Source organism: Lepidothrix coronata, unplaced genomic scaffold (genome assembly GCF_001604755.1).
Source record: "Lepidothrix coronata isolate B3197 unplaced genomic scaffold, Lepidothrix_coronata-1.0 Scaffold44, whole genome shotgun sequence".
In the NCBI taxonomy this organism is placed as follows: domain Eukaryota; kingdom Metazoa; phylum Chordata; class Aves; order Passeriformes; family Pipridae; genus Lepidothrix; species Lepidothrix coronata.
The window spans coordinates 164220-189087 of NW_016690224.1; the positions used below are offsets into that span (position 1 = coordinate 164220).

At 43.8% G+C, this 24868-nt stretch overlaps 1 protein-coding gene across 4 annotated transcripts in view; it reads left to right on the forward strand.

The window, feature by feature from the left end:
- The window catches only part of PITPNM2 (phosphatidylinositol transfer protein membrane associated 2), a 128685-nt gene that overhangs the window by 73044 nt on the left and 30773 nt on the right, over positions 1-24868 (forward strand). For all 4 annotated transcript variants that reach the window (XM_017814163.1, XM_017814166.1, XM_017814164.1 and 1 more), the window contains exons 4-10: positions 5415-5629; positions 6847-6968; positions 8575-8808; positions 15093-15416; positions 18269-18364; positions 21541-21645; positions 22504-22574. In XM_017814163.1, the coding sequence (XP_017669652.1) occupies positions 5415-5629; positions 6847-6968; positions 8575-8808; positions 15093-15416; positions 18269-18364; positions 21541-21645; positions 22504-22574 (1167 nt within the window). The remainder of the gene's footprint in view (positions 1-5414; positions 5630-6846; positions 6969-8574; positions 8809-15092; positions 15417-18268; positions 18365-21540; positions 21646-22503; positions 22575-24868) is intronic.

Here is a 24868-nt window from a genome sequence, read left to right on the forward strand (position 1 = left end):
TCTCTGTCATTGGCTTTTTGGTTTTGGGTGCACATCGAGGAAGGCTGTGGGTGATGGGAAGAAGGCAGCACTTCGGAAAATCAGTCATAAGAGTGAAATATCCCTCAGCCTAAACAATGTCCAGCTGGAGATAACTGGAAGTATTTTTCCCTTGGTGTATGGAAGCGATTGAAAACAAGGAGTTTGTCCCTCTCCTAGCCCAAATTTTGTTACTCAACCCTTTATACTTTGACTATGACTTTGTACTTCCTTTCTAAAACTGAACAGAATAGGTGTGATTAGTGAAACCAGGTATTCCAAGCTGTCCAGTGATGGCAGGAGTCCTCCTTCCTAAGAGCTTCAGACATTTCTGTGGTCTGGTGCATTGCGTGAGGCACTTCAGGCTTTCTCTGGTTCCCAGAGGACAGATCTGTTTCTGGACACTTAATTGGCATTTGTGGTAGCCTTAGCATCCAAAACAATAAAAAAAATAGTAATTGGTTGTAAGGAATGTTTTCTCAACCTCCCTTGCCACAATATGAGCAAGTATGTTAGGGATCCTCTGGGGATATTTGCTGTCATGTTCTTGTTCCGTGGTTACATAGATGCCTTTGCTGTCATTGCTGTCATTGTTAAGTGAAACCATCAGCTGGCTGGAAACTTCTTGTGTGCATATCTGTGTCTAAGTGGGCTAAAAAAATCCCAAGAGTTCAGTGTTATTTTAATGCATTCTCCCAGAAGAATTTGTCTGGACTGTCAAAATACCCTGTTTCCAACTGAGAGCTGGAGGATAAAACACCACAAAAAAAAATCTTTTGGTTATTGTTTCCAGACAATGATTTGTGTCTTCATTATCTGTGGATGATAGGTCTGTCAAGTGCTGTCAGTCTTCATAATTGGAGTAATCTCAAACCAAAACTCTCGTGGGCCCTCAGAGTCGGCTACCGTGTAACTGCATTGCAGTGGGGATGTGAGAACTTCAGTGGGAAGCTAAAGCATCTCAGCCTTTTGTAACCACTATCTCACTTATTTAGATTGAGAGGTTGTACTGTAAACAATAATCAGTGGTAAACAAGGTAAGATTATAGCTATAATCTATTTTTGAAAGCTAGAACAATGCCTGGATCACCCGTTATCACCGGGCAACCTTTACTGTTCTCTGCAGTATCATTGCAGTGCTTAAAGGAGTAAGTTACAATAAAAAGAAGACAACTTCAGGAGAAACTAAACCCCTGAGCTGTTTGCAGTGCTGCTGTTGGCTTTGCAGAGATTCCCTGCTTATGCACCTGAGCCCGTGTGCAGCCTGGGCTGGAACACAAGGAGAAGGATTCTGGTTTAGGATAATATTCTTGGTGTTCTTCTGAGTTGATTTATGGGGCTGCTTTTTCTTCTAATTCACCAAAAGCAAAACACTACAAGCCAAGCTTAGTTTACATAGGCTAACTTCTGTATTTCTCCAGCTGATCCAGTAAGCCACATCCTGACTGTTTCATCCAGCATTGTGCATTCTGGTGTGAGTGCCGTTCCTCCAGCTGTGGTGAGACTCCTCAGGTTGTGTGGGTTTCTGTTGCCATCCATCATCATTCCTTTAGGGAACTGTGTCCCCCTAGAACAACATCCAAGTTGCATTGAGTCACCTGGTGCCATTCAGCTGTGCCAGGTGGTTTGCTGGACTAAGGCTTTGCAGGATGTAAACTGGTGGGGAGGAACATTTCTGACTGGGAAAGGAAATGCAAGATCTAAGAACTGTCCAACCTGCCTTTGCTAGTGGAAGGCTTTGTTTCTAGCTGCTTTTCTCCTGTTGTGAAGGGCAGATGATAAATGGGGTTAGGCTTGCCCAGTGGTTAAATGACATTCATGGGAATTATTCATCTATGATTGCTGTGCTGAGGTCATGTGCTGTGTCCCATGCTATGCTGCTGTGCCAAGAGATTTATTTTAATAGAAGCCTTTAAGTAACTGGCATTCTTGCTAATCATGGTGCATCTGCTTCTCTGGGTTCCCTGTTATGAGTAATTTAATGCTATTACTTTAGCTAGAAGGGATCTGTGTCACCATCTGTCCTGAAAAGCTATTGATGGGGCTGTGCAGAACATGGAGTGTCATCAGCACAAGAGAGGGACTTCTAAAGGGATGACTGGATTTCCTGTTGTAATACAATATAAGATGGTTTACTGTGATTATGGCTTAGATAACCTGCATATAAAGGCTGTCAGCTACTCTTTGATTTTGTTGGGGACCATTCCTCAGATATTTATAGAGGGAAGATGCTGTGTCAGTTAGTAGTGAGTAGTAATGACACAGGAAATCTGCTAAATAAAGTCTCTACTTCTCACAAGCACATGTGTCTATGAGGCTGAAACCTGAGAGACTGACCCTAAAATGCCTGCACATCTGCCCCCCCCCCATCAGATATTCTTTGGAGAGGCCTTGCCAGACATTTCTCACACCAAATGCTTTCCTAATCAATGGTTATTTTTTAATTGTTGTTTACAGACCACTTCTTGTAACAAGCCCCCTCCAGGCTGTGGCTCAGTCACAATGGGCATGAAAAGGCTCTATGGCTGAAGAGCAAATTGCTCTTCACTCCCAGAAGTGCTTCACTTTCACAGCACCACTTACACCCAGAGTATCATCCTGGTCTCTCAAGTGAATGTGGCTGATGTCTTTATTTCTATTATATGAGAAAGAAATCTTTTTGTCTTTGTGACTGGTCAGTAATTGTACTGTTCATCATCTAACCTCTTTTGGCTCTTCCTTACCTCACTTGTTGCCTTCTCAACAAGCCAACTGGTAAGTATGAGGGTGTGAAGGGCTGGGAAGCAGCTTTGTGTGGGTTTATCGTGTGGAGTTTCTCTGTGATCATACAATCCTTCCCAGCAATGTGTTGTGTTTTGAGTATAAATTTGGCCTGACTCAAAAGTCCTGGCTCTAAAGATAGTTTGGGATATAATCTTTGATTATTTTTTTTTGTCAGCAGAGCTGCAGCTCTTATTTCACATTCATCTAAGAAAATGCTCTTGCTGCCCTTGTCACATCTTATGTGGATAAAGTGACAAGTAGGAGGAATGTGTAGGGCCAAAATTTGCTTAAGGTTTGAAACTGGGTGACAGAGGCTGTGGGTTGGAGTTGGTCACCTGGAAAGACTGAAGGAGGAAGCACGCCCTGCTCTCAGAATAGGGTTTGCAGTCTGCTGCAGGTGCAGAAGTAAATAAAATCAGGAATCAGAAGTGGGATGTGAACTGACTTTCACAAAGAGTTTCAGAGGACTTGCGTTTTTGCCTTCTTTGTCTCCTCACAAAGTGTTGGGGCCAGAACATGGTGCCACCCTCACATCTCCCATCACCAGACAGCTCTGGCTGAGAACCTCAGTGTTACCAGGTCATGTGGGAAAAGCTCCTTATGGAAGTATTCATGTAAAAAAAAAAATTGGCTGGTATGGCAGGTCACCAGGGTTCCAGCTGTAGGATGAGAACCAGGCAGCTCATCTTCATGCAGAGAGATTTTTGTTAAAAACTGGCTGAATAGGGAAGAGCCAAGTGGAGAATGTCAGTGCTGGCTCTGTGTGTGGATGTAATACTGCTCAGGATGTTTTGGTCCCAAATGAGGACTTGCAGAATAGATTGGGCTCTAGAATGGAATTTTAAATCCATCTGATGTCCAATTCTACTGTGATAACTTGGCATGAAGAGAACCCATCTTCCCTTTGCTTATGATTTCCATGTGCCTCTGCCATGTAATAAAACTCTAGATCTCCATAATTTGTATAAACTGTTCAGAGTAGATGCTGTACTGCTATTCTGTCTGACACATTCACTGTGCTGGTTGAGCTACTGCCTTTTCCAAGACCTTTGAAATAACCAGATTTTGGGGTCATCAAGATTATTTAATGTTATTGTCATAAATATTTGTACAGGACTTGGTCAGTGCTTATATAAGAACTGAAAGTCAGTAATTTGTTTGAAGAGGATGTGTGCTTTAATGAACTGCCAGCTGAGTGTTAGAAACAAACTGTAAAAAAAGTACTTTTCTTTTTTTCTATTTTTTTCTATTGCAGTTTGTAGAGTGAGAAAAAACTTACTATTTAGATTGTCAGTTGTTTAGGTTTGTTGGTTATGGCTGTTTAAATTTTAAATCACTTGAAAGCTCTTTAAAAACAGAGCTATTTACTTCTAAATAGCTCTGTTGGCTTATCATCTTGTTCTCAAAAGATGAGAAGCTGATCTCTTGCATCTTATTAATAATTTTCTGTTAAGCCATGTTATCCTTTGAATTGTTTGTATGCTAGAAATGAGAAGTTGTTATTGTGTTACATTTCATGGTTGATTCTTGGTATAAAATTCCTTTTTTCCCCCCTTAATTTTCAAAGTACTATGCTCTCAGATACAAACAATGAACTCAAAATGCTAACAGTATGAATCTGTTGTTTGGAAATGATGAAGGTTATACATCATCCAATCTGCTGAAGTGTGTTAGAAATTAATAAATATTTAGTTTGCCTCTAGCTCTTCTTAGAAGCACTGAAATTTTTAATTGAAGGAATTTTTGCCAGGTTTCTCAGTGAAGGACAATCCAACAAATAAGCCCAAATTCGGAGGCTGCCAAGGGGTGCAATGTGCATTCTGGCAAACTTGGGTTGTTTCTTCTAAATATCTTAATTAGCAGAGCATAATCTCTTCTGGGAGAGCTGCTGCCAGGCCAGATCACGTGCAACAAGCCCCCAAATCCTGTGGGATTAGGTCACAGAATAGTCTTTAGCACTGTGATTTAGGTTGGAAAAGACCTCCAAGATCATCGAGTTCAACCTGTGACCAATCACCCCCTTGTCAACCAGACCCAGAGCACTGAGTGCCACATCCAGCCCTTTCTTGAACACCTCCAGGGATGGAGACTCCACCACCTCCCTGGGCAGCCCCTTCCAATGTCTGACCACCCTTTCAGTAAAGAAGTTCCTCCTCATGTCCAGCCTGAGATGATGCTGTGTCAAGTGTGTGTACAGTTCTTCATGCTGATACACCACCAGCAGTGTGCCAGGCTGAACAAGCTCTCTTTTTGCTGTGCCATCTGCTGATGTAAAAGATTTTTGTGCTGTTGGGTGATTCACAGTTGGAGCCAAGTTTTGGGGTGTGATATGTAAACCTGTTTCAGGAGCAGGAACTGAGGTGTCAGTAGATCTCCATTCAAACTTAGTATCCAAATCAAAATTTTCACAAGATTTCTAATAGATCAGTTCTCTGTGTTGGCCAGATGAGTCTCTAAATTTGGCCAGATGAGTCTCTATAATCTCTAGCTTTGGTAACCTTAGTGCCAGGGTGCTGCTACAGTTCTTTGTTTCAAAGGAGTCCTAGAAACCATCCCCAGGGTCCATGTGCTTTGAGAGCCTGGTACGTACAATAACCTGGAAAAATTAACTATGTGAGACTTTTCCCTTTCAGAAAAAGAGCAGAGAGGAGACATGTGGGGAAGGCAGTGGGGTGGAGATCCTGGAGAACAGGCCCTACGTGGATGGGCCAGGAGGCAACGGGCAATACACTCACAAGGTGTATCACATTGGGATGCACATCCCCAGCTGGTTCCGCTCAATACTGCCCAAGGCAGCTCTGCGAGTCGAAGAGGAATCATGGAATGCTTATCCTTACACAAGGACAAGGTAAAACTGAGCCACTCCTCCCTCCCCAGGAATATCCTTTAGAAAAAACAGGGTCAAGTCCTAAAATTCTTCGGCAGTGTTTAATCTCCGGAGCGCGAGCGTTGCCTGGGCTGACTGCAAACATTGCTGGAGAATTTGTGGCTCGTTGCTCTAAAATGTTGAGCTGTTTTGTCCATCAAAGCGTGGGAAATCTTGAATGGTTTTTATTTTAGTCTTGTATCCTGCACTGCATGTTCTGCTTAACATTGCAGATATCTGCTAGCTCAGGGAAGTTATAAATGTACCCAGTGCTGGGACAGATGTCACGCTGAATACTGTCAAGGAAGACAGGATTCGTTTGTTCTACAGGGGAAGAAAAAATATTAATAAATATATAAATAAATTTGGTGCTTCTTTTCCGGGAACTGTCTTTCTGTCATTTAGCTAGAATCTAACAAACCTACATCCTATGGTTTTCACCCTGAGGAGGGAAGAGAGCCAGAGGCTCTGTGGAGCCCTCTGGGACCTCCTTGTTTCAGCTGATTTTGTCTGGGAGGACTTCAGATACCCTGGAATAAACAGCCTTTATGCCAGTTGCTCTGGTTTAGAGCATTTGCACTTTGCCAGATTTATAAGTCTGGTATTGCTGTCATCTTTCATAATAAAAGGGCTTTAATGCATATTTTTATCAAAAAACCTGGACAAGTTTCCTAGTTCTGTTTTAGCTGGTCTCTCTGAGTGCCATCGGTCCTGGGAAAGGTGAGGAGTCAGTGTTTGCCACTGGGCCATTGCCAATGACTGAATATAGTGGAGCTGCCTGACTTTCAAGTGATTAAAGTCCACTTCCACTCAGGTTTTATCTCTTCCCTTGAAATGCCCATGAGTCAATCAGTTGACCAGGAAACCTGTGCTGCACAGAACCAGTCCATATTTTATTCTGCCATAGATTTCAGACAAGCAAGAGCTCTGCTTTTCTTTGCTTTTCTCTGCTTTTCTCCTTGCACAGGAGCATTTCCAGGGTGTCCTTGTATGTGTTTCATAACATCACTTTTTAGTATAATGGGCCCAAAATTTATCTCCTTGCTGAAAACCAGTGAGCTCTAGTCTTAAGGAGTTATTAAAGAACAATCTCTTTAATCTGTCCAGTCGGTATTTTAAGCATATCTGAGGTAAAACAGGAGTGAAGGCTGGCTGGGATTTGAGGCTGATTTACTCTAAGCTGTTGTTCTGCCTTTCAGGTACACGTGTCCTTTTGTGGAGAAGTTCTCTATTGATATTGAGACGTACTACAAAACTGATCCAGGAGACCATAGCAACGTGTTCAACCTTTCTGCTGCAGAAAAAAGGCAAACTATTTTAGGTAAATAGCCTTTTTCTTTTACTTTTTCTTTCATTCTGGCTTTTTTTTTTTTTTTAGCTTAGTGTGTCCTATCTGCCTTTCCATCCCTGCTAAACACAAACCTGCACCCCCGTGGTGTCACTGTGGGTAGGGTTACATCAAGTAAAGTGAGGACACCTGGGTTCTCTTCCAGGCTTGATGTAAATCACATGGAAATAATTTGAATCCCCCATCTGTAAATTGAAGCTGCTGCTTTTCCATCTTATTTATGCAGCTCCAGAGAGGAGTAAGACATGTAATAAATTTGGGGGTAATAAGTAGAAATAACCAGAGAAGAGGAAAATATTGCTGTGTAATTGTAAAAATATTGCTGTATACTTGTGAGGCTCCCTCGTGGATGTGGAAATGATTCCTATCTGCACTTTTGAAGCAGGAAGGTGCATTTCGTTTTTGTTCCCTCTCTTTTAGTCTTGTCCTCGTGCAGGTTAATACTCAGCTTCTCAGCTGGCCTTAGAAAATTAACTTCTAAAGGCAAAAGGCAACATCATAAAAAGGCAGAGAATGACAAGTGTTGTAGCAGTTCCTCTGTCCTGCCATTCCATCCTGGTCCATGCCCATGGTGTTTTCCATGGCTGTGTGACAGAGAGTGCTGGCAATGACAGCCATGCAGGACTGAAGCGGCCCTGGGATGGAAACATCCCTTGCTCTGGAACTGCTGAGGCTGGAGAAGTGTTAAGCTGGAGCTGGGTCCTGGCGGCCCTGGGAAAGGACATCCTGAGGCTGTGTGGCTCCTGGAGGCTTGTGGGACAGGGCCATAACCCTGAGCAGTTTCATTGGAGAGTTACATGATTTCGACTCCTTTGTTTTGTAGACTGGCCTCATTCCTGAGCCTGTCTAATCAGGCTTGCAGTGCTGAACAAACAGGCTTGAGCCATGCTGCCTCCCTGGGAGGTGTCAGCAGAGCTGTCATTCCTTGGGAAGTGTGATCCCGCCCTTCAATCCAAACTTCAGATGCTTCTGCTGAGCTCTGGGGTGGGGGTTGCAGATCGTTAAAATATGTTCATTCACTGCACTCCCAGTTTCCACTTTTCCACTGTTGGATTGATAATTAGGACTTAAGTTTTCTGCCTTCCTCAGTACATCTGGTCTAACAATAGCAGGTGAGGAGTTCCCAGTACCCTCATTTGATGGATATTCCATGGGTAGTGCCTATTCCATAGCAGGGCAGGTGTATTTAACTGTCTTGGATGAGACAGCTGGAGCACTGTGAGTGATACTAGAAAAGCTGAAAGATGGAATGTGCAACAGATCTTTATGGAGCTGGAAAGACGGAGTGTGCAGAGCTGCCAGAGTGGATCTGCAGCCACTGTGGGCAGAAACATCTATTTGGAGCAAAGCCTCTGTTTGCAGGAACTGTGTGTGCTCGTTCCTCTGGCAGAGCTGATCTCTGCCCAGCAGCAGTGTATAAACAATTAAAATATCAGTTGTTTAAGTGTAAGTAAAAAGAAACTAAATTGCTGTAGTGTTTCTGGTACTTAGTAAAACAGAGATAACTCATGAAAAATGATGTTTTCTTCTTTTGTCCAGCAGTAGAAAAGGTCTTACTGTTTTCATTCTCTTTCTCTAGATCCTATTGATATTGTTAAGGATCCTATCCCTCCACATGAATACAAAGCTGAGGAGGATCCAAAGCTGTATAAATCAGTAAAGACTAAAAGAGGGCCCCTCTCAGAAGATTGGATTCAAGAGTACAAGAACAACCCTGGGAAATACCCCATCATGTGTGCATACAAACTGTGTAAAGTGGAGTTCAGATACTGGGGGATGCAGTCGAAGATTGAGCGGTTTATCCACGATGTTGGTGAGCATTTGTAGCCCTGCAAAGTTCACTGTCAGCTCCTTGATGTTGTTTCTGAATCAGAACACAAAGGTGAGGTGTGTGCAATGCATCATATCCCGAGACATGTCTGTGAGAGTCTCAGATCTGATGACTCTGTGTGTCAGCTCAGACAAAACCCTGTTATTTTATCACTTATAATCGTGGTATGTATAAATCCAAAGCACGTGTACCCACTGAAAGAGCTTCAAGTCTTGTGTAGGCAAGATCTTGCATTCTCTTTTTTTTTTTTTTTTTTAGGTAAGGATTTGTCTGTTAAACTTGCCAGATCATTTTCAAAATCTGCCAGTTTTCCTTATTGTGACCAAAATCCATCCTGAAGGGCTGCCTAAAGAAATGAGCTTCACTCCTGAGACCTGAGTGGTTCCAGAAAACCGCTCCTGGAGCATCTCTAGTTTCTACCTGCATTGTGACAGGGCCTGTGGGTCTCTGTGTGGCCATACATCTCTGGGATGTTCAGGGCCCTGCACATCACTGTGCTGTTACCTGTGGTGGGTCACTGACAGCTCTGAGTTGTGACTAAATGTGCTGCTCTAAAGGATCCATCATTCTTAGGTCAGGGCTTTTAGGGAGGAATTGGTTGTGTAGTAACTGAATGGTGGCAATGCTGGCAGTAATTTGTTCTTTGCAGAAAATCTGTAACACAGCTGATACAGTTTGTGAGCAGTGCCACAAACGACAGGATCTATGGCCAGGTGAAAAACCTAAAGAGTGTGTTAAAGAAGCATTTCCATCTCAAAAAAAAAAAAAAAAAAAGGCAGAGCTATGGCTGTGCTCTGGCAAAGAGAAGCCCAAAGAAGGGCTGTGTAGAGGATGGTACCTGCTTTCTGTACACAGTAAATCCTCCTACGTGACCTCTACAACTCTCCTTTTGATAAGCAAATCTTCCATGAAGTGCCTGAGTGTAGCATAAGTAATTTTATAGCTCTTTACAGTCATATCATGCTCCTGAGAGTTAATGTGGAAAACACTGATAGAGCAGTGGAGAATGGTGTTCACCTCTCTCTGAATGCTCACAGGTTGTTTTCTTAAAGCTCCTTTGCTTTTCCTTTACCCACAGATGGAAGTTTTACCTGTTGTAGGCTTTATTACAAGTGCCTCTCTGCAATGAGCTCCCTTGACGTTTTGGTGACATGGGTTAATTTAGTGTATGCTGGAAAACACGAGGGCAGAATAACAACTCCATTGTATCTGTTAAATGGAAAAGCAGCACGTGACTCTTCCAGTTGTTCAGAGGTGTTTGGCATAGATTAAACTGTGGTCCCTTAGAAACATTTCTTTTGTATTCTGTGAAAGATTGCCTGCCATTTCCCTCTTGATTGAGGTTTTGCAGAGAGCAGAGCCAGCTCATTGTCTGCCTTTCAAAAGCTTTTCCACTCTGTTATAATGATGGCAAATACTGTTTTTCAAAGTGGTTAAGATGCATAAAATCAGAAAAGCCTTTAAGGCAAGACAAAGTAGAGTGAGTGAAAAGTGAAAGCAAAAGCTTTGGGTATCTACAGGAGCTGCGTGGCCTCCCCCTGCCCTGGAAGAGCCTGGGGAAGCCATTTGCCCAGTGAGTGGGCAAAGTGCCACAGCATTTGTACCACAGCCAGCAAGGTACGAGGGTGTTGAAGTTGGAAGGATGTGGCTACAACAGGACTGACCAGGCTTAGATGCTGATCCCAGTTTGGGGCTTTCAGCTGGTGACCAAAAGCAGATGGAGACCTTTGTGCATTGTACAGCTGATGGTGGACCAAGCTCCCAGGAGGCAGATATGTTCTGGTGGCTCAACCCCTCCTTCCTTGGCATTTTCCTCCTGGCTCCTCTGTTCCTAAGCCCTGCAGATTTATTTCTTGGAGAACCAGCCAGCTCTGTGTGGGGTCACCAAGTCGGCAAGAGAACAGAGGCAGAAGCAAACAGCAGGATCCAAACTCTGCCCGAGGAGGGGAGCAGAACTTAGTGGTGCAAACTAAAATTAGAGAATGGGTTGAAAAAAGAACAGGTCTGAGGTAAGTGATGGATGGATTGTACAATGTGGAAAGGCTGCTGAGCACAGAGGGAGTAACTCTGGGGGATGGTGTTGAAACGTTCTCAGTCGCACTGAGTGCAACAGCCATTCTTTCCTATGACTAATTGGACAGTTACTCAGTGCTTTGACAGCCTAAGACACAGACTAAAATTGTGATTGTGGGCTATTAGTCTACTTGGCTGTAATATTTGTATGCTTTTTTACTCCTTTCCCATAGATTTTAAGTTTAATTGGACTGGCACTGCATAATGTTCTGCTCCCACTTGCTTCCTAATGGTGCACGTGGGCTCTGAGTCTTTTGTTGTTAAACAAGTGTGTTGACTGTGTATGGGTTATTAATTATATACTGTGGCAAAGTGTGTTCCATCCCAGTAACTGGAGCTTTGTCTAAGCCACTGTCTTAGGCTAAATATGCCCAAATTGCTGCACAGTGATGAAGTGGTTTTAGAAAGTACTTTTGCAGAACTTTTGCTTCACTAAAGCGCTCGAATGACTAAGGTCATCCACTGCTTGTTGGAGCCCAAAGGCAGAGTTTTATCTTTCCAAGGGGAGGCAGGTTGCAGTTGGAATATTGTGGATGTGACCATAGGCTTTTCTTTGTGATGGGTCTGAGCAAGAGAGGGCAGGGAAGCAAGGAGGTAACTGCAGGTGGCCTTTGATGGGGTACTTTCAGACAACCCGAACCTACTGACAAGGTTATGGGATCTGTTGTGACTGTCAGGGAAATGGTGTTGCACAGGGAAAATCAGGCATCCTTTACTTGCTGCCAGGAAACTGTGAAAGTGTGTTATAAAATGCTTTGGGATGTTGCCACTGGGTACAGAATCAATGGATATCTGAACAGTTGCTTTATATGGATATTGAGGTGGTTTGGAGCAGGATTTGTTGGTGAGTTTTCTGATTTATTTGAGGGGGTTTTTTTGCATTGAGTTTTTGTTACATTTACTATTTTTACTTCACGTTGGAAAGCAAACCCAGAACTACAGACCAAAGCTTTTTAAATTCAGATGAAGACTCCTCTCTGTCCTGGCTTGTCTCATGGTCATTTGCACTTCCTTTTGTATGATGAAGTTCAACACCACAAATCATTTACAAGAGTCAACACCTCATGTTTGCAACCAGCTTCTGAGGTGGTTAGCTGAAAGCCAAGTGATTTACATGTTTGCACCCTGCTCAGCTCTTCACAGATGATCTCTCTCCACAGAGCAGTGGGAAATGTTATAATTAAATCAATGTACAGTGACGGGTACTCTGAAGTCAATCTGCATGTGAATGTTTGTGCATGTGTGGTTTTCTTGTTTGTTTGCTTTTTTTTTTCTTTAAAGCTACAAAAATGCAAAAATACTTTAAGACTTGATTTTTTCCATTGCACAGGGAGGGAAGCAGTGTCTGGACAAGTGAGGTCAGTCATTAGTAGCTGGTTCCTGAACTCCTGTAGCTGTGTGGGGCCCTCAGTGTGTCCCCTGTGTCCCTCCTGCCTGCTGGAAGGCTGCAGCTGAGGCTGAACAGGAAATCAGTGATATTCTCACTGCTGTGCACTGAGGAGCTGCTCAAGTTCTCTTCCCTAGCACTGAAGACTTTCTCTCCAAGCCATGACTTTTATTTTTCCATTTCTTTTGTACCTGCACAGCCTCATTCTCCTCCAGGTTTTCTCCCTGTGTTTAAGGAAGAGAAATGGCACATCCCACTGAAGGCCAGAGGCTGGGAAAGTAATCTGTCTTTTTGACTTCATGACTAACCTGGAGGGGTAGAGGCATAACAGCTGTGAAGTCCTGTAGTGCCATCCTATTTTCAAAGGAACAAGGTTTTAAGGAAGGATGATTTGGGATGTCTAATCAAAGCAGTGTGAGCAGGGCACACGGGGAGGTCTGTGGGTTGGCAGGAAGCAGTACAGGCGATTTTTTTGAGATCTGAGGAGGCAGAGAGGAACTTCAAGAGACTTTTTCTTTACTCCCAAGTGGTTTTCATGTTCCCTGTGATGTTGGTCCAATAAAACACAAGTATGTGGTTGGTGGCATCCATGCCTCTACACAGAGAATTTCTGAGGAGTTGGTGCACTGATAGATCAAGGCTGAATCCGGGAGCATGAGCGGAGCCTGCTGAGTCCTGGAACGGAGGAAGCCTTGGGATGAGAGCAGGGGGACATTCACTTCTGTGTCTGATCACAGTCTGTTTTCAAGGTGTTCCAAACAAGGCAGAAGTGGACATCTTGGATGTGGAAGTCCAAAGGATGGTTGTGGTGTTAGGGAATTAGAGGGAGAGAAATGTTCCCTTGGCTTTCAGTGTGGGTGTGGTGGGAGTTTAATCTTCGTAGTTAAGCTCTGCTGGTTGTCAATCATAACAGGAGGTGAAGAGGCTAAAACATCCTCCTGTAGTTCTGCAAAAAGTAATCTGATATGGGAAATAACTCTGAATCTCGACTAAGTCTGAACACAATTAAGTTGCTTGTTCTGCCCCCAGAAGGTTGCAGTCTGCTGGCTCATACTTCCCTCTCCCACAGGGAGCTCCCTTCTGAAAGTCAGGCAGAGAAATGCATCAAATATTGATAAATTTAATCTTGCTGTGCAAATGAAGTTCAGGTTTCGCTGGTCCACGACATTAGTGCTGATCTCAGAAGCCATTTCCTCTTGATAGCTTGGCTTGGGAGGGCTGGTGGCATTAAGAACTGACCAAAGAGCAGAGCAGACAATAAAGTGCTCAGACCTGGAAGGAGATAAACATAAAAATACACTCTTTGTTTGTTTAGAAAATCCATCAAACAAACAAACAAACACACAAAAAAAAACAAACCAAAAGAAGTGATTGCTGAAAACAAAAGGGATATTTAGGCTGAACATCATAGAAACTGTGACAGTAATGAGATCTAAAATTTTTTGTACAACAGTGAAGCAGATGTTGCTGGAAACACCTCAGAAACCCTGCACACAGTGGCACCATCCCACTTTGGCTGTGCTCCTGGAGGTGGAGGGTGGCTTATGAGGGACGTGTTTCCTCATGGTGGTGTTTAGGGAGTTTGATCTGCAGCTCCCAAAACCTGAATGGTTTCAAGGTAGCTCGTTGATTGCTCTCTATCTTGTAATACCGTAATCCCACTGACAACAAATCCCACTGCTGCTTTTGGCATGTCCTTCAGCCCATCTCTGCCTCAGTTTCCCAGTAATTAAAGGGGGGACAATATTGACTAAGTATTTATTTTCAGAAGGGCTCCTGAAAATCAGTTGGTCAGTATTTACAGAAGCTTTTAAAGCACCATTACTGCTGTGTGCTACAATAAATAATGGTTTGGAGCTTTGACCTGTTGTGAGCTTTTAAGGAATAGTATCGGTGAAAAACCTAAGTGACTATAATGTTTTAAAAGTCTCAGTGGTATTGTGATGTTGACCAGTGAGTCTAACTCTTGAGGAAAGTATCTGTTGCCTGGTTAGGTGCACTGTGTGTTGATACTGAGGCATTTCTTCCTTTCAGATATGTGATACATTGAAATATTTTAAATTGGCTTTGCTCACTCCGTTTCTCTCCTACAGCAGAAGGCAGATGGTATCTGCAAAATAAAGCATATTTATTCTCTGCCTTACTTTGCTTTCTATCCCATTATCTCAGAAGCTCATATTTATAATGCCGTTTCACTGATATACAGAAATCAGGTGCAGAAACCAGGTTTCCAAGGAAAGGAAAGGTTTTAGGCTTAGCACTGCTGGTGTGGGATGTGCTTCTGTCATGTAACAATTGGGGTGGGCTGTGTAGTGTTCATCAAGGGATGACTTGAAACTCTTCTGGATTAAAAAAAAAATCAGTGGGTTTTTGTTGTTGATACTGGTTTGTTTTTTTTTTTGTCTGTGAACATACTTGCCTTTAAAGGTTGGATCTAAATGTTACAACTTGCCAGAAATTCAAGAGGGTTGCAATTACAGTCTGTGTGTGGCTCCTTCTCAGTAGAGCAGGCACTCACAGGGGGACAAAGTCCTTAATCCAGAATTAGGAAATCCCTTCCCTAGTTAAAAACAGTCACAGAAGATTTGTCTAATTTCGCAGTGCATGGTTGGTTAGCAAGAATTTAGGAGATAAAGCACACAAAGTGACCGAGTTGCCACCCTGCCTGTGTGAAGGTCCTTCACTGCAGCGTTGCGGGTTTGATGTCGCTGTAATATCCTGGCCACAGTGTCCTGAGGTTTTGGGAAGGGAACATGTTGAATCCTGCCATTTGTAGCCCTGGTGACGGGGGTGTTTTCCTTTGCAGGCCTGCGGAAGGTCATGGTGCGAGCCCACCGCCAGGCGTGGTGCTGGCAGGACGAGTGGTACGGGCTCACCATCGAGGACATCCGGCGGCTGGAGAAGGAGGCCCAGCTGATGCTGGCTCAGAAAATGGCCCAGTTCTGCGGGGAAAGTGACCCCGAGCAGCACGGTGTCAAAGACACTCCTGGGGAGAAGGAAGTGGAAGCCAACACAGTTTCACCTGCTGACACTGAGGATTCTGCTGCCAGCAGTGAACCAGCCTCTGGGAGGTCGCTCACCAAGCAATGGTCAACCTCTTCCAAGTCCTCACGGTCTTCAAAGAGAGGAGGTAAGATGACTTGCTCTTCTGAACTGTGTGGAGGTTGGGCTTTGGGGAGGTCAGACTGTGTCTCCTTGTGTCGGGTACCTTTGGGACAATGTTTTTCTCCTGTGGATGCTGTTAACTCAGAGGCCTTTTCTGCTGGTGTCACAGGCTCAGTCTTCTCAGGTGGCTTGTTTTGGGTTTGAGAATGTCATCCCATAACTGTGACTCAGTGTCACGTGGCAGAGTTCTTGCCAATGTCAAAAGCAGAGAAACTATGAAAACACCACAGAGAAGCAGGCAGGAGCTGGCTGGCAGTGTGGAGTGTCAGAAGACAGCCAGTAGTGCAGAGAGAGAGAGTTCTTGCTACCCATGAGCCACGAGGCCCTTCAGTGATGCTCCCTGGATATATCTGCTTGTCTGCTGTATCACAGCAGGTACATTGTGTCACAGTGCTCCTTGGCCAGGGTTATTTATTCATTTCAGAAGGGTGTTTGGCTCCATGGGTGCTGCAGTGTAGCTCACACAGCAAAGCACCTCTTCAGCTACTGTGGAGATTGAGACAGGAACCCCAAAAGGCAGCTGCTGCTTTCCTCTGGTGATGACATGCAGTAGCTGTTTGGAGACGACACCTTACCCTGGGATTAGGTGGGACCATGGAGCACAGTTATATTCCCTTTGAAACACCATTCAGGAAGATTTCAGGATTTTGATGTTAAAGCTCCCTTGTGGATGCCCTGTAAGGACTCAGCTTTGAGCCCTGGATTTTGTCCCTCCCCTCTCCCTTGGCAGTCACCTTGTTTTGCTGTACTGAACTTTTCCCTTCCTCAGACCATTCTGTACAAAGGGGTGAATCCCCAGTGAGTTACAGCCAGAAGGTTTGAACCCTCAGCAGTTCCCTCTCCTTTTAGTCAAGCACAGCTGGTTAACAGGGTTATAGCAGCTCTCACTGCAAGAGGGAAAAACAGAAGTCTTGATTTTTCTGAAAACCCCAAGGGGCAGAATTTCTTCAGTGACGGTGGAAGGGAACATTTGGGTGAGTGAAGCTTCTCTGTCTCTCATATGCACTAAATATTGTGAGTTGAGTCTCCATTTTTATTTCCCACTCCATCACTGATTTCATCACGGGGTGAATGAGAGAGGAGCAGTAGTTTTACCTTGCGATGACTCACTCGAGTGAGCCCCAGGGAAGAACCTACCAGATGCTTCATAAATCACTGCATAAAGATAAAAATGCTGGCTACTTTGCCTGCACCGGGATTTTATATTGATGCACCCATCTCCCATTATGCTCTTTGTACAAACCCCCTCTTCCACTGCTGCCATGTTCACTGGGAGCTGGAGTTTTCAGACCTCTCAGGATTTCACTAGAAGGTTTTCACTGGGAGCAAAGCATGAATTTCTTTTCAACTGCAGAATGTCTCAGCTTTTACAAGAAAAAGTAATGAAAGAAATTAATTGTGATGTGCTGGGAAGTACGTCATGCAGATATTTTAATCCTCCTCCATGCTGGCAGTATATTACCATATGGAAGCAAGGAGGGCTGTCGCGACGTACCGCCACCTCCAGCTGAAAAAAATGCCTTTTCTCCCAAAGATCTCAATCCTTTCCCTACCACCCGAGTGAGACTTCTGATAGCAGGACCCTTGTCACCATTCCATATGTTATTATATGCTCTATTTTTAGCCACTATTATGCGAGTGCCTTGACGTCACTCCGGCGTGAATTAGCTCTGCTCTGCCAGCCTCCTCCTTGCTGCTCCCCGAGAGGTGGGCGGTGGGTGCTGGGGGCTGCTGAGCTGCAATTAGATGACTCTGCACAGGGTCTCCCTCCTCTTTCCATCTGACAACCAGATAAAAAATTAGAAGAATTTTACTTGTATATTTAACGCTGTTGGAACAATAGCGTGAAAGTGCTCGTGCAGCTGTCACAGTCACCAGAGCGTTTCAGTGTCTTGCATATGCTAAATGAGAATTTGTCAGTCTCCTCAGGTTTTTGTTGGGTTAGGTGGCTGCTGCAAGTGCTTTGTGTGCACTGTGTGACAGGCACGAGGGGAGAAACCCTCTCTCTCATCGTTCTCTGGACAGTGCTCCCTTCAGCAGGCGGCTGATCTGTGACAAGTTCAGCCCAGAAGAGCTCAGGCTGGATTGTTGCTAAATTATATCTGAAAAAAAATACAAGAAAAAAGCCATAATGTGATTATATTTGGCACAAGGAACTCTGGAGGGGAAAGTGAAAGGGAGCAGGTAGGTGTGAGAACAGGAGGGCAAACAGCACCCAAAGGACTGTTGGGTTTCTCCTCACTCTGTCAGGACCGTGCTCTGACAGCTCCCGATGAAGTAGTTGCATGGCATGTTGTTTAAATCATTCAAGTTTAAAGTTTAAATAGATCTCTAATCCAATTTGTGTGGAAGCAATTTCCTTCCAGAAAACAGATTATTTCTCTCCAGGCTGCTCTGCTTAGCTACCCACCCGAAAGTTAGCGAAGCAGAGGCACGGTCTGTGTGCTGATGAGAGGCACAGAGAAAGCCTCCAATCAGCCTGCTTCCTTCCTAATTGCAAACTTTAAAACCCAGCTGATTTTACACGTCCTACTAACAATTATAAATAGCTGCCATTCAAAATAGCAGAAGAGTGATCCAAGCAGCAGCTTGCTTTAATGTAGCATCTTGCTGGCAGGTTCCAACAACAGTAAACAGACAGGATCTGTAAAGCGGTACACTGACATCACACCAGCATCATCGGGGTTTAGGGTTTTTAATATTGCAGCAGGGAATTTTCATAGAGAACACATGATTCTCCCTCCAGCAAAGATCATGTTGGGAACTCTCCGTGTTGCCGCTGTAGCGTATCGCATCAGGCTTCTCTGTTTTTTCCAGCAAGTCCCTCGCGCCATAGTATCTCCGAGTGGAGGATGCAGAGCATTGCCAGGGATTCAGATGACAGCTCAGATGATGAATTCTTTGATGCACATGGTACGTGGAGCCTCAATCACCATCGTTTCTCCCCTGAAATGGTGGGGTAAGGGAGCGGAAGGCATGAGGGTGGGGGGTGAGCAGGGAAGGAAGCGAGACTTTCTGCTTTGAAGTCTTTTCCTTTCTCACCATGACACGGTGCAGCTTCTTCCAGCATCACCCAGCAGACTCTTACATTTAACACAGCAACATATCAGATTCTGATCTGTTTGAAGGGATCTTGAACAGTCTTAGCCCTTGGAGCTGTATTTTATGTTGTGCAAATGAGTGTGGGTAAAATCCACAATAGTAACTGTGCTGTGGGTGTGTCCTAATGATTCACTGTGACTGATTATTTTTCTAATTTGTTTTTTAATCAGTAAGAGGTATGATTAATTATCCTGTCTGGACCTGAAGAAACCCAAATTTGCCTTTATTAACTCCTTATTCTCATGTTCCAAGAAATACAATAGTGAATGCAGCGAGGTACTTCAGGTGCCAGAATTAATCAGTGTTGATTCCAGAATCCTCAAAGTAATTTTGATTACCTGTATTAAGAGAAAGCTGTTATTTTTTTTTTACTCTGTGCATGTGTGTGTGGAGAAGCTTTGTTCCACTGCACTCTTTTTGTATGTGGTAGTTAATGCAAATTTAAGCGTGAAGGGCTCCATCTCTACTGACAACAGATGGACTCTTCTCCCAGCTTGTCTGATGGAAGTGAGATGTGCAATATGTGCTGATGAAGTTGGTGACCTTTCTGTGAAATGCAGTTGTTAGAAGAATGATGCCCCAGTTTTGTAAAGCTCAATTTCGCTGATGTTCAGCTAAAGTTCAGTCTCCGAAAATTGATAGTATTGTGTTCCAGAAGAGCTCTCCCATCAGTATTTAGGCACGGATCTCAAATTCTGTGGTGGGAAATGGCATGTTAGTGTAGTGACTTGTACAGTAGCAGCTGAAATGGTTGGGACACGTGTAAGTCAGGGGATGAAGGTGTGTCTTGCCTGGAAGAAGGGCCAACTTAGTTTAAGTGTCTCTATTTATTAACTTATGTAGCATTTACACAAAGTATGCAAGGGATTTATTGTAGCAATATATGTGCAAGAGAAGAGGAGTGAGCCATGGAAACGGCATCCTTGCTATCCACTGCTTTTTGCCTCTTTAATTACTCAGTAATAGAATTGAGATGGAGATGGCTCTGCCTGGGATCCAGGGCCCCAGGGAATCCCTGGCATGCTCCTAATAGGCCTGGGAGGGGGAATTAACAAAAATGAACCTTGTGCACCTCTGTTGCAATACTTCTAGGAGCTTGCTAAGTGTAGAAGCAGCTCCTCTCCTGCAACAGCGAGTCTCCGTGTACGTACAGTTTGTCCTCTGCAATCCACACAGTTGGGCTGAAAAGCATGCCCAAATCTGGTGGGATTTTGGTTTAGGAATCAAAGCCTTGATGTGTGTGCAGTTGAACACAGCCCTGTCCCTGGGAGGGATCTCTTGATGCCCCTTGGCCTGCAGATGACACGTCCCAGCTCCGGCTCTGAGAACAGGGATGAAGCTCTGCTTGCAGCTCATCCTGCAGGGTCGGTGCCATGGGAACTGGCACGGATCAGGATGTGAGTCAACACCGAGCAGGGTTCCTCAGAAGTGCTTCCCAAACACACATTTCCTCACAGTGCAGTGGGCGTAACCCGAGCCCGAGAAGATTCCTTGTCTCCAGCTTCCCACTCACCCTCATTCACCGGCACACTCTGGTAAAGATAGTGACAAGTGCAGTAATATCGAATATCTATCCTGTAATAAATGCTAATAATGGGAGTAATATCCCATTCAGGGATCACTCGAGCAGCAGTAAGGGCTGTAATTAAACCTCTCAAAGAATTAAGTTTAATATTTAGATGAAGTTGCTGGAGGAGCTTTGAGTACAATTGTCCTCTTAATTCTCTGCCAGCACGTGAGTCTTTCCACTTGCTCTGGACAGGTAGCTCCACACTCCCTTGTGCAGGGAAATTGGGATTTACTCAGATTTTTTCCATAGCTGAAAAAGGAAATGGCATGCTGATGCAAAATTTCCAGGTTGCTCTCTTTTTATGGTCAAAGTTGAAATAGAAACTCCTAAAAATAATCGGCCTTTGCTTGGATCTGCACTAAATCCCCTTCATATAATTTGGTTTTTAAGCTATTACTCAGATTTCCTGAAAAGATGAGTATATTTCATAATCTTTTGGTTCCCCATTGTAGGATTTTTCCAACTAATTATTTTAGTAACTGTACAGCAGTAAGAAAGGAGAAAGCCTAGTCTGGGACTCTGAAGATTACAGCTTTTAGATCTGCAAGACATCTGTAATTACTGCTGTTATTACATTTATAACTCTTTATTAAATTTACAAGCTCAAAATTTTCAGGAAAGAAATACTAAGCACAGAACAATAAATAAATTAGAAGGCACTTAACCTTCGTAACAGTAAAAGATACATCCTCGATGGAAAAAAGGAAAAGAGAAAGACAAGTGTCTCCTTTGTATTACACTGTCATTTTAATTACACTTCTGGGAACATAATATTTTTAAGACACTTAATCTTTATCAACTGTAGTTGAACTGAGCCAGGGGATTGAGAAGACCCTGAAGTAGGAGGAAAATGGCAGATAAGGGTAATCAATGTGATCAAACAAATCTCATCTCCTGAGCAAATCAGCCTGGGGAGTTCACATTTCCTTTACTGCTCCTGCCTTTTTAGGTGTTTGGTCCTATTAACAACAGTGATCTTTGTCCCTGCTTCCCCCAAAGACATCCCAGAGCTCTCAAACAGGTCTGGGAGGATCCCAGTGACAAACCTTGTTTTGTCCTGTACAGGAGCATTCTGGCTGCTTTAGCACCATCAATCAGAAAGACTGGCAAGAAAAAGATCAAGCTTGGTACCTGAGATGGTAGCATTAAAAACCTGTGTTACTTTGTCCATGCTTTAGGAGTTTTGTTTGTTAGACACATGCAACTAAAACATTTTGTTTACTTTTCAGAAGATGGTTTGGTTTCTATGTAACAAAAGCTGGTAAAGTGTTGTGGTTTATTATGACTTAAGCCATCTAAATGTTTATAGATAACATAGAGTTATGGGGCCTTAGTTTTATTTAAAACTCTGTTCCGTGCTCTTGTCTGTGTACATATTTTTGTGTGTGTGACTCTCAAAAAATCTGTTTTTTTAAAGAGGACCTGTCTGACAATGAGGAAATGTTCCCGAAAGAAATAACCAAATGGAGTTCCAATGATCTGATGGATAAAATTGAAACCACCGAATGCGATGATGTCCAGGGTAATTTTTTTTAAGTACAAACTACATGTGCTATTTTACAGTATTTCCAGGAGATTGTTACAGCCACATTCTGAGCAAGGTAAAAACTTGTTATCCTCATCTCACAAAAGCTGAGACAGAGCATAAAAATGACTGCCCAGTGCTGCTGAAAAAGAATTGCTCAGTGGGAGCTGGGATAGCTCTTGATTCGCTTTTATTTTCCTCGTTGGCTCCTTTGTGTGACAGTCAGGATTCTCTTGTATAATGAAATATTCTAGCTCTGTCTCGAATGACTTGAATTTCTCCTGACTCTTCTTTCCTTTTGCTCCATCCTTTGTTCTTGACTGTATATCTGCCTCAGTTTTATTTTCTGCTCATCATTATGAAATGGTGAAAGGAAGCTGCAGCTCCTCAGCCAGAGCGATTCATGTGGCAGCACGGTGGAAGATGAGACTGGTACAAAGTCAGTCTGTGTAGGCGCAGACATAGGAACACATCAGATTTCTGCTCCCCAGCACAGTTCAAACAATTCCTTTTCTTTTCCAACAAACCAGTCATTTCTGACAATTGTGCAGGGATTTCCCATTGTTGCCATGCATAATAAAGCAGCAATACTGGATCGCTGTAATGAGAGAAGAGCTCACTAATGTCTTCAGCTCTTACCAAGGTTAGGAGAAATCGCTGGAAAATAAATGACCCAGCATTGCCCAGGCTTCTCAGGTGGAAGGAGGCAAGAGGGAGGGAGAGGGCAGTTTGGTGAAATAATGAAGGAGATGTGAGGCAGAAGAGACTGAGAGGCATTGGAACAGTATCTTTATGGAGGAGTGTCTTTGACAAAGAAAATCTTGCAGCGCTGACATTTTACACCTCTGCTTCCAGGTGACTTGTACCACGAGACATCAGCAGAGTACCACGTTGGCTCCAGCGTGGAGAGGCTCAGCATCATCGAAGTAAGTGCTTTGCTTTTTTGGAATGAGATCCTTGCTGGAATATGTCTGCATGGGATAAGGGGGTAAACGTTTAAAACTCTTTTCTGTGAGTGACATTTTGTCTCCATGTGTCACTGAGCTGCACTGGCACCCATGTGCTTCAGATTTAAGGGACTATTTCACCTACTTTTTAAACATCATGTAGAAAATTCTCTGTAGTTTGCAGGCAGCATCAGGTATCCAGCTGGAAAAAACTACTAATCCTGCGGGGATAAGTGTAGCCTGAGGCACTGCTGGGTAGAGGTAATGCTGGATGGTAATGGAACTGGGAGAATATGTTCCTGCAGCACCAAGGGGCAGGGGGCATCGTTTGGCTGCAGCCTACGACAACGTGGAGCTGCTCAGGGTCTTGTTTGGAAACCAGTTACAGCACAACCTGTGTCAGTGCTTGGGTAAAATAATAAATAACAACACTCCCACCCACCCCAGCTTTCTAGACTTGCATATTCAGGCTTCTGTAATTCAGTCTTGGTGAGACATCCAGGAGCAGCTGTACTTGTCCTGCCCGTGAACCATCTGCCTGTCAGAGTTGCAGAGGTGGTGTTGCTGATTTGCAGAGTGCCTACATTATGTCTGAGTGGTCCCTCAAAGACCATGAGCATGGTTTTGAAATTACTCTGTGTGCCAGGCTCTAAGTTCATGGTGATTTGGCTTTTCCATAATAGATTGAGAGCTCAAGGGCCATGGGGAGAATGGGTGGGTGGGATGGCAACGGCTGTGGCTGCCTCAAGATAAGTCACAGCCCTAAAATTTCTCAAGGTAATGTGGAAAACTTGTCTTCTTCAGAGGGCTGTACAAACTCAACCCTCCCCCCCCATTTCTGCCTTCATTTTAGGAAAAGAACAGACTTCAAAGTGAGATGAAAAAGACAGTTATTTGTAGTTGTTCACAAGCTGTCTGCTAAAATGGTATGAAATTCCGATGCCATCATGGCAGTGATTTTTCAGGTTAAGAGCTTCCTCACCATAAGGTGGTTTAGGGTATCTTAAGAGGCTCCAGATCTTACAAGGAAGTTCTAAATAGTCACCTCCACCCATCAACTAATCAGCAGTTCCCCATTCCCTTCAAGGACAGAGGTTAATGAACTGAAAGGGAAAGGTGCCTCCAAATGACTGCTGATAAACTTCTGCATGCCCTGAGCCTGGTGACTCATATTGTTTTCGAAATGAGCACTTAGAGCAGTTTGTCTGGAAGCAGAAGAGGTGCTGAGATGCTGGGAGAGCTCCTCCCGTGCCTCCAGCCGGGTACAAAGTTCACTGTGCAGGCACTGAAAACTGGAGTCAGAGGAGGTTTTAAGAGCAGGCATTAATACAGTGGAATGGTGCTGAATAATTAATGGCCATTCTTATGCAGGAGGTCTGGAAAATCTTTATTACAGATTTGGATGTGAATTTTAGTACTTCTGGTGGGCTGTGTATTAAGACATGCTTTAACATTATCTGGTAAAAATGTAAGCTCGTTGTTAGGTTGCTAATGTGTGCCTGGCCATGCTTTCCTCCCACCAGCAGGGACTGTGAGGGACTCAGTCACTGCTCAAAGGACAACAGGGGACTAAAAATGCTAAAATTAGAAGAATTTGCCAAATAGAAATACCGCTGCCCTCTACCCCTTCTCCACCACCTCCCAGTGGCTGTTTCTCTGCCTCAACAGGGAGTTGCTCAGGATGTTCTCAGATGTTGTCTCTGTGAGCACAGGGGTCAGGCACAGGAGTATTTGCACATATTTCAGTGTGGCATGGAGGATTTGAGTCTGTATGAGAGCTGTAAACACTGAAAGCCCTGTTAGCAAATAGATATTAAAAATAGTTACTGCTCTGTTGTGTTATAATATGTCAAATGGATGCTCTTGTACTTGCTCCTGGGGCATCAGGATTGGGCTTACAGCTGGTCTGGCAGGTCATTTAATGATAACCCTGGATACAGTTTTAATGATACTCTGGATACAGTTCCCTCCTTCCCCCAAGCTACAGCCTGTCTGTTTAGGCAGGAATTGGTTCAGCACAGTAAGCAAAGTGACCTGAAAAGCCAAGTTAAAATCCTTCCCTGGGTTCTTGCATCCCAGTCAGATGTTGGCCGGTCCTTGGGTTATGAAGTCATGAAGTTTTTTTATTTCCAGTTCCTCTTTTGCACCAGTTTAAGCAAATATGAAGTCTTATTTATAACTTCTGTTGTAGGCAAACATGCAATGACTGGTCTTCCTACAACTTTTCTCAGTAACTTGCCACTTGCTGACCTTTCGATCTCATTTGTTAGTTT